Source organism: Phaseolus vulgaris, chromosome 2, assembly GCF_051622355.1.
Source record: "Phaseolus vulgaris cultivar YP4 chromosome 2, ASM5162235v1, whole genome shotgun sequence".
Classification (NCBI taxonomy): domain Eukaryota; kingdom Viridiplantae; phylum Streptophyta; class Magnoliopsida; order Fabales; family Fabaceae; genus Phaseolus; species Phaseolus vulgaris.
The window spans coordinates 22,218,224-22,229,326 of record NC_143499.1 but is presented as its reverse complement, the minus strand read 5'-3'; the positions used below and the strand labels follow the sequence as shown (position 1 = coordinate 22,229,326).

Sequence of the window (11,103 nt, the reverse complement as noted above, 5' to 3'; positions counted from 1 at the left end):
ATTGACCTGATCCATATCGTTTGACTAACGGCATCTCGACAAATAATAAAAAAAAAACAATAAATGATATCGAAAAACTTTCCCAAACACATGTAAACAATTTAAAACAACAAATAAATAAAAATAATTAAAATCCATTAAAATATGATAATTAATCCGTATTATCATATTAAACAAAAATAATCTTAAAAATAATGTTATTCTAAACCATTAAATAAAATTTACATTTTTTACATATTAAATACTCAAGCAACGTATACTAAAAAAAAGAAGAAGAAAACGATAGAGAGAGAAAGGGCCATTTCCCATTGAAGAAGAAAAGATGGTGATAAACTAAGAATGACATGGAATAGTGTGATGAGCCAGCACAGAAAGACACACTGTCCCTCGCGCCACGCAACACAAATCCAAAACCAGAAGCTAACAAAAACGCACTCTAATTCAAACCAAACCACCACGTGACTTCATTCCCTTGGTTCCACGCTATTCCAAAATCTTTTCTAGTTTCGGCTTTTACACTAAAAACCCTCGTTCGCTCCCGGGTGTAAATTCAAAACTATACACTCGGCGCACGGGAACATGGCGGACACTGCCGGCGACGACAAAGGCGTTACCTATCTTCACGGCGACCTCGATTTGAAAATCATCGAGGCGCGTCACTTGCCGAACATGGACATCTTCTCGGAGCGTCTTCGCCGCTGTGTAACCGCCTGCGACACTATCAAATTCCACTCCGACGACCCGGCCGACGGTGGAAGCCAGCGGTCGCGGCAGCACCACCACCGGAGGATCATCACGAGCGACCCGTATGTGGCGGTTTCGGTGCCGCAGGCCACCGTGGCGCGCACGCGCGTGCTGAAGAACTCGTCGAACCCTGTGTGGAACGAGCGGTTCCACATCCCGCTCGCGCATCCGGTCGTGGATTTGGAGTTCCGTGTGAAGGACGACGACGTTTTCGGCGCGCAGACCATTGGAACCGTGAAGATTCCGGCGCAGCAGATTGCCACCGGCCAGTTGATTTCCGGCTGGTTCTCTGTAGTCGGACCGTCTGGGAAGCCGGTGAAGGCGAACACGGCGCTGCACGTGGATATGAAATTCACGCCGGTGGAGAAGAATTTGCTTTACCAGCGAGGCATTGCGGCGGATCCGGAGCATCGCGGAGTGAGGAACACGTATTTTCCAGTGAGAAAGGGGAGTTCGGTGAGGTTGTATCAGGATGCGCATTGTCCAGATTCTGGCGGAGGGAAGTTACCGGAGGTGAAGCTTGATAATGGAGAGGTTTATAGGCACGGGAAGTGTTGGGAGGATATTTGTTATGCCATATCTGAGGCTCATCACATGGTGTATTTGGTGGGTTGGTCGATTTACCATAAGATAAAGCTTGTTAGAGAGCCTACAAGGCCATTGCCACGAGGTGGCGATTTGACGCTTGGCGAATTGCTGAAGTATAAGTCTGAAGAAGGGGTGAGAGTGCTGTTGCTGGTTTGGGATGATAAAACTTCGCACGATAAGGTTTTCCTCAAGACGGTTAGTCTTTTTCTCTAATTGGCATTTCACTTCATTTCGTTTTTGTAATCAGCGAGAATGCTTGATTAGTTGCTGATTGCTCTGATTCTTTTTGTTCAGACTGGTGTGATGCAGACTCATGATGAAGAAACCAGGAAGTTTTTTAAACATTCTTCAGTAATGTGTGTTCTGTCGCCTCGGTATGCCAGCAGCAAGATGAGCTTCTTGAAGCAACAGGTAAGTGTTTGGATCATTCAGGGTTTGATCCACTTTTCACTCTAGAACAATTCCACAGTACCCAGGGATCAATTTCTCATATAAAATCTATTAAGTTCTGAAAATTGTTTCCGAAACAAGTGTTTTAAAAACCAAAATCAGGAACAGAGACCGAGACAAACTCTTATAAAACAGAAATGTACACTGTGAAAATGTAGTCAGGGAACTTACTCTTTCAAATGTACTAACTAAGGGAACAATCAAACGTTAGAGAACAAAAAACTCTTTCTAAAAATAGTAAACCGACTAGGCCTCAGTAATGTCATACAAGTTTTGACTTTGGCAACCTGCCAATGATGATTTGATGGTTGCTGTGTTAAATGATAATAATGTAGTCAATTCTTGTTGTCTTATGGATTTTGTATATTGCCTCTTGTCGTTTGTATTTTGTTGTCTCATAGACTTGATACGTCCCTCCTGTATGTTGTCAGGAGATAGGATTCTTTGTGAGCTAGTTTTCAGTGGAGTCAAATTGAAATGCCCTGTGTTTTGTGGCCTAAGCTCTAAACTGTGGGTATGTATTTTGTAGATGCAAATTTTAGCATGGGAAATATACTTTCACATGTTTATTTAACTGTTTGAAGTTACAAGATACCTTTCCGCCTGTAACTTTAGTCATAGTTAAGTTTTCTTGTCTTCTGAGATAGTTTCATGGAGTTGTTTTTATATGCTATTATACAGGTTGTTGGAACGGTCTTCACACACCACCAAAAATGTGTGATCGTGGACACCCAGGCTATGGGGAATAATAGGAAGATAACTGCTTTTATTGGAGGTCTTGATCTATGTGACGGTCGCTATGACACACCCGAGCATCGTCTGTTTCGTAATCTTGACACTGTATTTTCTGGTGATTTCCACAATCCTACATTTCCTGTAAGTTTCAGCCCAATTGGCATATGAATTTGCTGACTGTTTCACTTGTTCTTTGATTTATTAGGAATAGGACAGTTATGTTTTTCACTATTTTCAGTATAACTTTTTTTGGTTATATTATTCACCGTGTCTTGATTGAACCCATGGAGGGAATAAAAATTGTTGTGTGGACACTCTATTAATCCTGATTTTCCGCCAAATACGCAGTAGCTTCTGACTGGAAATTGTATTATGTAATATCATTGATAGTGCCTTAGGGGAACCCCATAGTTACAGGGTTGAATTAGGTACACCATTAGATTCTGTGAGTTCCTGTTTAAATACTCTGATGTGGCTTTTTGGTCACCAAGTATATTGAAATTTCACCACAGAATTTGTATTTTGTAATATTGCCCATAAGCACCTATAGTGTGGGATTAGAAGAGCTACACCATTTCAATTGTTGGGGTTTATTACCAGAACTTAAAATCCCTTTCCAAATGCCCACCTACCCACAACCATTGATTGCAAATTTGCACTACCCAGAAAAGAAAAGATTATTTTGCGGCAATGATAGTATAGTATCTGTGGTGTGTGGGCTGTTGAGGGATGTTAGTCCACCAGGACTGAGTCTAGGTTATTGAATCGGCTTATAGGTTATGCATTAATGCCATAACTACAAGTATTTTATTGCCTTTCTTGAGTGACAAAGTCTCAGTTGTGATATTTGCTTCCATATGACTTTCTAGAACAATCTTAGATATCAAATTTACCGGACTCAATCTGATAATCAAATTCTAAGGAGCCAATTGTAATTGTTAGGTCCAAACCTCTAATTCCTTTTGATATGCAGCCCGGTGGCCTTGTTTGTAGGAACAAGTTAAAGATTGGTAATAACTATGTTTTATGTAGTATTTCGTCGTAATCATAGAATAGGTTAATTCTTTGTTGTAGATTGCATATCTATGAATTATTGAGTGTGGAAGTCAATTATCATTTGCTATTTTTACATTGTAGGAAGTATTGTTTTATGTTTTATTACAATGTGGTAATACTTGCCTTTTCTTTTTCTCTCATGTTTTTTCCAACAACAAAAAGTGGAATCATTATCTGATTTGTTGTTTGTTACTTCTCAGCTCTCACCCCTCTTATATATTGTGTATAGGCTGCATTAAGGGCTCCTAGACAACCGTGGCATGATTTGCACTGCAGAATAGATGGACCTGCTGCATATGATGTTCTTATTAATTTTGAGCAGCGATGGAAAAAGGCAACTAAGTGGAGAGAGTTTGCAATCCTTTTCAAAAAATCCTCTCAATGGCATGATGATGCTTTGATAAGAATAGAACGCATCTCATGGATATTAAGTCCTTCTGTTTCCACAAAGGAAAATTATACAGTTGTTCCAGAGGATGACCCTTTAGTATGGGTTTCTAGTGAAGATGATCCTGAAAACTGGCATGTTCAGGTTGGAGAATGCAAGCTTAGTTCTGAGTAACTTTACATGACTGCCATTCTTTCTTGACTTTGGATGTAATTCGTGTCATTACATTGTTTTCCAACTCTTACAGATCTTCCGCTCCATTGACTCAGGGTCCCTCAAAGGATTTCCCAAACATGTTGATGTTGCTCTGGCCCAGGTTTATATACTTTCTTGTTCATCCTATTTTATGAAAACTCTTGATATATTAACTGAAACTCTATACAACATGTTTAGACCTGAATATATATTGAGTTTAGAATCTTATATATGGAATTGATTAGACCTGTATCCCACACTTTCTAATTAATAAAATTTGTATGCAGAATCTTATTTGTGCTAAAGATTTGGTCATAGACAAAAGCATTCAAACAGCGTACATTGAAGCAATCAGATCTGCTCAACACTTTATTTATATTGAAAACCAATACTTCATTGGATCATCGTATGCATGGCCTTCCTATAAAGATGCAGGTTAGGCTTAAAATTTCTTGGTTCTTAAAAGCAGGATAATTTTCTGTATTTTATGAGTTGGTTTACTCTGTCTGCCGAGAAAGGACATCCTGTAAAATTTGATTCATTGATCTTGAAGGGAAAAGAAAAACAAAGTTGTAGGCATTGATTTTGAAATTTATATTTCTTTCAGAAGTTGATTAGATAGAGGAAATAATTGTTGGTTTGACGTGACTTGAGGCCAAATCTGAATAAATGATGATAATAATGTCACTATATTATTTTAATTTAGTCTGGAAGAACTCTTCCTCCTAAGTCTTTCCAATCTTCTTCTCTGTCTTAAGAAAACTTCTTTTATTAGGTTTCTTAATTAATTAATGGTATTATTTTATTTGCTTTGGTAACTATTTGACTTGTTTCTACCCTTGTTCATAAGATATACTTTCAAAATCATTGGTTTGTTTCGTTTGCCTGCAAAAGAAAAAGAAGAAAGCAATTAAAGATGATAAGATGTCTCATGTGTCTTCTGATGTCAGGGGCTGATAATCTCATTCCAATGGAGTTGGCACTGAAAATTACTAGTAAAATCAGAGCTAAGGAAAGGTTTGCTGTCTATGTTGTTTTACCAATGTGGCCGGAAGGTGATCCAAAAACTGGGGCTATGCAAGAAATCCTCTTTTGGCAGGTATCAGACTGTGTGTATTGTTTTGAAGTTTATTTTCCAATGATGAAAATTTAGAATTTATGAATATTAAGGATTCTGCTTTTCTAAGTACACTTTATAGAGTACAGTGTACTTGTTGATCAGCAAATCAAGGGAGTGGGTTCTCACAAATTCTGATTGGAACCAGAATAGGAATGGTAAAACAAAAGTAATATTAATAATGAATTAGAACTATATCAGAGGTATGAGCCTTTGTTACAATGCTGCGTGCTGGGAAATATGAAAATGGAATTGGGGTGATGGCTGGAGAATAGTTCCATACAAGATGAACAAAAGAAAATAATCATAACAGAAATTGGGAACCCCTTTCCTAAGGAAAAAACTTCTTCTATACTCAGCTAGCCAATATTGAAATACCAATTTCCTCATTTCATTCCTAATTACGGTAAGGAAGAGACATTTTATTAGATAATATCTTTTTACTCCATTTTGATTCAAATTTCCTTGTTAGCATTCCAATAGTAGATGTTATTCTTACCCTTCATCAAAACACTTTGTTCTGAATTCTTGATACATTTCTTTGTACACATGTTTCTTTTCCATTTCCTCTGCACCCTCACTAATGAGCCTACCAAATACTTTTTGTTTTTTTTTCTGTGGTTGTATCTTATCAAAATCAACCATTTATTTTCATCAATGATTACCAAATTTTTACTCTCTAATGAGCTCCCACTGTTAAAGGATCTTTCTAAAGCTTAGTGCTCAAAAGATTATAAATGTAACAAAAAATGAAAATATTTATTCTCAATTCTATGTTTTTGGTATACAGGGCCAAACGATGCAAGCAATGTATGACACAATTGCTAGAGAATTGAAAGCAATGCAAATTTCTGACGTGTACCCACAAGATTACCTCAATTTTTATTGCCTTGGAAATCGGGAAGACTTGAATGAAGAAAATTCAAGCACAAATGGTGCACAGGTGATTTTCTAAAATAATATTATATCCATCTTGTTTATATCTTCAGTACACCATAATTATTTTCTTTTAAGCTTTTTTAAAATGTAGTTGATTTACATAGTAGACCATACAAGGTTGTTTTATATCCTAGATCGTTATCTGCCACAGTCCATGATGAAATTTTCTGTACGACAATAATAGTAATCTCTTGTCAGTAATATCACTTTACTCACAAAATTTTAAATTATTGTGTCTTTGCCCTAAGCTCATAGTAAAAATCATTGGTTACTTTATTTCATCCATCAGGACTCATAAAGGCAGCATCTTCTAAATCAGTGTTGAATTTTATTTGTCCATTGTAATATGCAACATTTTGGTACAAGGCTTTGGCCATTTTTGGAGTGAACATAACACTATAATCTTCTAGTTTATCCCTTTACTTTATACTGGGACTCCAAATGAAAATAGCAAGCGATATGCAATTGTGTGTGGATGTTCACCCAGGCTTCATTTGCAGTCCTTCACTTAAATCTGCTCATAGTTAAAAAGCCATTAGCTTTTGCTTTCACTATGCTTATATGATATGATAGCCTTGACATATGAATTAATATGTCAGTCTTGTAATGAGCTTGGCTACTAATATACTTATATTCTATGATCAAATAGTGCAAAAGTTGTTGTTGGAATCCCTCTTTTCCCAGTTGTACACTGGTCTAATTAGATGATATCTTTTTATTCCATTTTGATAGTAGAGATTGTGGATACATTTTTTCATTGTTATATATCTCCAATATCTCAACTTCTGGAGTACTTATCATGTTCTCTTACGTATTAGACAGTGAACAAAAATGGGTTATGTATGAGTATATTTTTCTTGTCAGGTCTCGGGAGCATATAAACACCGCAGATTTATGATTTATGTGCATGCTAAGGGAATGATAGTTGATGATGAGTATGTAATAATTGGATCTGCTAATATAAACCAAAGATCTATGGCTGGTACTAAAGATACTGAGATAGCAATGGGTGCATATCAACCCCATTACACATGGTCAGCTAAGCAAAGACATCCACGTGGTCAGGTTTGTATTTCTCCCTAAGCTTTTATTCTTGAAGCAAATTTTCTAATTGTAAATCTTTCCATCCAGCCACAGATGTCATGTATTATTTTATCTAAATCGATTAAAAATCAAATATATCAAATTACTGGATGATTTCTAGGCATATATAGACCTGAAAATCATCCTTATCTTCTACTGAATGTGAACCTCCCAAATTATTGAATCACTAAATGGTGTCATGGATAGGTAACCAAATAAAAAACATTGGTAGTTGATGTTCTACCTATGCATCTCTAGTACCTTGTCTGTTTGGAGAAAATTGACTGATGCCTTAATGGTTTGAACCTCTTAGCTTTTGTGTGCCAATATGCTATGTGATATTATATTATATTTATTACATTCAATGGTTTTGTTCATGCAGATTTATGGTTATCGAATGTCACTTTGGGGAGAGCATCTTGACATGTTAGATGAAACTTTTGAGGAGCCGGAGAGTTTGGAGTGTGTGCGTAAAGTGAATGCAATTGCTGAAGATAATTGGAAATTATTCACTTCTGAAGATTTCTCACTTCTGCAAGGACATCTTCTTAAGTATCCTATACTGGTAGATTCTGATGGAAAGATTAAATCCCTATCCGACTGTGAGAATTTTCCCGATGCAGGCGGTAAGATATTGGGTGCTCACTCCACAGCAATCCCAGATATTCTAACAACTTAAACTCCTGAATTCATGTTGTGAAGATTTGTGACGTGTTGTTGCCTGTCCCTTCCTGAGAAAGATGACAGAAAAAAAGTTGGGTGAGGTTATGTAGCTTTCTGTACTTAAATTTATTGTTCATTTCATTTGTAAATCTTTCGCACCGAATTGATTCATATTTTGAAAAGGATCACCTGTTTATAGATAGTCTGTGTCCGTTATCCTGTCATTTGTTTAGTTATATTTTTATGCATCTAAGCTGTGCATTGCATCCCCCAATGAAATACACTTTTTTTTAAGTAGCAAAATCTCCAGGTGGGTAATAAGGTTGTGGGATATAGTGGAAGATGGTAATATTCAAACTCCATTATCTAAAAATCCAATGGTAGCATAACTTAGAAGTTATACTAACGAAATAGTAAAGGAAAAACACTTGTCATTACAAGTACATGATGATATTCTCATAAAGATTGTTTCTCTGGAAACTGCCAAGAAAACTTAGAATAATTTAAAGGAGTTTAAAGGGAAAGATAGGACAAAGGAGTTTCAAGGGAATGATAGGACAAAGAGGATGCTTGTTTTAAATCTGAGATGAGAATTTGAACCTATTAGAATGAAGGATAATGAATCTATTAAATAGTTCATCGTGATCCAAGTGTATTGGAGAAAATTTTGATCTGTTTTACTAAGAACTTTGAATCAAATATGTCCCCCCTAGAAGAGAAGTAACCACATTTAATAATTCCAAACTCTAAATGGAGCTAGTGATGATAAAAGTTTATCCAAGAGCAACAATCTGAAACAATGGTGACAGCTGGTTCCAAAGGAAGTTTTATCAACACTTCTCAAATTATTGACTGTGTGGGTTCATCTATAGTACACTGCTTCACTTCACAAAAGATGATTATGTGGTCCAAAGTGGTGCCTTTGTAAATGGCATCTACGTGGACTAACTCCTCTAGAGTTCTTCTAAAATCTAATAAGATTTATTATTTTCTATCCATTGAACTCTATCTATTTAGAAAGATTGCTTGATAAAATCAAATATGTGGACGTTTGCCCTATTTAAGATGACAATAATGGAGAAATTTAATTTTGAATAATTTTTTTCTTCTCAATCTGTATAAGTAGAAGTGAGTCTCAAACTCATGTATTTTATAATTAAATTTTCAAACAAAAGATCGAAAGTATATTTATTTAATAAAAACCATTTTTCTTTATTATATAATAATAAATATATGAAATTGGGAAAAAAATTATGTAATTAATTATTAATTTGATGTAGTAGGCAAAGCTGAAGTTATTATCACCGGGAAATTTTTAGTGTTAACATGTCATCATAAAATAGAGATATTACTTTCTTTTTTATTGTTTTGTAGTTGACTGAATGTAAACAAAAATTTAATAATATAAATGAATATCTAATATGTTTATTGAAAGAGAGTAAGAATAAATTGAAAAGAAAAAAAAAACCCTAAGAGTTCATACTCGTCTGTTTAAGTTATTTTGCTATAAACATTTTTTTTATAATTTTTCTTGTATTTTTAATCTTTTAAACTCAATTAATCTTCCTTTATTTAATTTTATTATCAATTAATGAAAACATATGCACTTTTGCATATTTACATTCGTTCTCGAACGGGGTTGGGGTCTAAAAAACGATTGAAACTGCTCCTCTGCTTTTTTAGTCGGTTGTTAGTTTGTACTTACGTTTCTCTCCAAGCAAGCTCCTTTCTCCCCTCTATTCGCTCCACTCCTCGACCTTCACGTAGTCTCAACTTGGATGGTACCTGCAGAAGGCACTTTGACGTTCAAGTCAAATTTAGTATTTGACACTCGATATTCTGAGTACTGTGTAATGATGTACCTGGTTCTTGGAATTTGTGTTATTTATATTATTTTGGTGAACCTTTCTTATTGGCCGGCTTAGAGAGCTGGATAACGTTTAAGAATACATTACCTAGCTCTTAACTGTTGATTAACTTCACTAATTCTGCTTAAGCGTAATTGGTTGTGAGGTGTCGGTCGGCGTAAGGACCAAGTTCCAAGCCATGGTGTCGGTCGTGCGGATCCTACCTGTACACTTGCCCCCAGGCTTGAGGGTAGTTGCTCCGAAGAGTCTTTGTCTGAGATCTATGCGACGATTGGGCTTCCCGAGGTTTGACGTGACGTTGGGCGGCGCATGGACGCGTGATGTGATGTGCATTAATGTGGGGATTTTTGGTGCCATTTGACGAGAACTGTTGGATCGAGGGATCAAACGGTTGAGATGGATGTGACGCTTTGTCTCTCAGGTCTCTCCGAGGCTATAAATAGTGGTCCCCTACAATGCTGAGACACTGCTCTTGCTCACTCAGACATCCAAAATCTTCACTCATTCTGGTGTGTTGCTTATCGTACGACCTGAAAGGTTAGTCATGTCTTCCTCCCCCTCCTCCTCCTCTTCTTCTTCTCTTTCATCTTCGTCTTCTTCTTCTCTCAATTCCTTTGTGACCGAGCCCTTATCGGTCGGGGCAATTCAGACATTGCCCCCTTTTGAGGATGTTGTCCGGGGGGACAATCTGGAAGGTGCTACCGACCGGTCGGATTCCCACGAGTAGTCGTTTCCTGTCTTGGAGCTTGACTGGGTAGACTCCAAGGTGGTTGGGTTTACTTCTACCTTTTTGAACGAGTCCTTCGTTTCTTCTCTTTTGGGGAGGGTCCCGATTTTGAAGTTAGATGCCGACGATGGTATTTTGACCGTTAAACCTTGTCGACCGACCGATACAATATGTATAAGTCAGTCTCCTTCCAAGTGTCATTTTTTTTTTCTTTTTGTACTCTTGTTTGTTTTTTGATTTACACGTTTTCCTTTCGTTTGATGATTTCACGATGGACGTCCTTTCGGCGCTCAACGTGGCTCCTTCCTAACTCCACCCGAATACCTGGACGTCTTTACAGACCTTTCGTTTGATATGTGATGTCTACTGTTTGTCTCCCATTCCTGCCACCTTTCTCAGCTATTATACCACCCACTTGGCCGAACCTGTTATTTGGTATTCGCTTGTCAATCGGTCGGGTAACGTTCCTTTTAAAGTCTTCACTACCTTTTCAGGGGTAAATTCTTCAAGGTTCTTATTCAACCCGTGGGCACAAAATACTTTTTTTGAC

General features: G+C 36.9%; 1 protein-coding gene across 3 annotated transcripts; it reads left to right on the top strand.

The window, feature by feature from the left end:
* The first annotated feature begins 278 nt into the window (after positions 1–278).
* PLDDELTA (phospholipase D delta) lies at positions 279–8,160 on the top strand. Of its 3 annotated transcripts, none has more exons than XR_016518512.1 (10): positions 279–1,527; positions 1,627–1,743; positions 2,464–2,658; positions 3,803–4,105; positions 4,231–4,277; positions 4,444–4,591; positions 5,107–5,255; positions 6,064–6,216; positions 7,077–7,277; positions 7,678–8,160. XR_016518512.1 is itself a non-coding variant. In XM_068612420.2 (10 exons), the coding sequence occupies exons 1-10, from the start codon at positions 580–582 to the stop codon at positions 7,972–7,974; spliced, it is 2,580 nt and encodes an 859-aa protein (XP_068468521.1). In that variant the 5' UTR covers positions 279–579; the 3' UTR covers positions 7,975–8,160. The 3 variants fall into 3 exon arrangements, 2 of the variants coding, with proteins under 2 accessions (XP_068468521.1, XP_090154489.1); XM_068612420.2 differs by having other exon boundaries at positions 4,209–4,277; XM_090298363.1 differs by having other exon boundaries at positions 339–1,527; positions 2,464–2,632; positions 4,209–4,277.
* The last annotated feature ends 2,943 nt before the right edge of the window (positions 8,161–11,103 follow it).

Excerpts from the sequence above, each read along its gene's own strand:
- PLDDELTA (XM_068612420.2), top strand. The coding sequence starts at position 580 with ATGGCGGACACTGCCGGCGACGACAAAGGCGTTACCTATCTTCACGGC. Across the intron at positions 4,278-4,443 it reads TTGATGTTGCTCTGGCCCAG|AATCTTATTTGTGCTAAAGA; the intron begins GTTTATATACTT and ends ATTTGTATGCAG. Across the intron at positions 5,256-6,063 it reads AAGAAATCCTCTTTTGGCAG|GGCCAAACGATGCAAGCAAT; the intron begins GTATCAGACTGT and ends TTTGGTATACAG.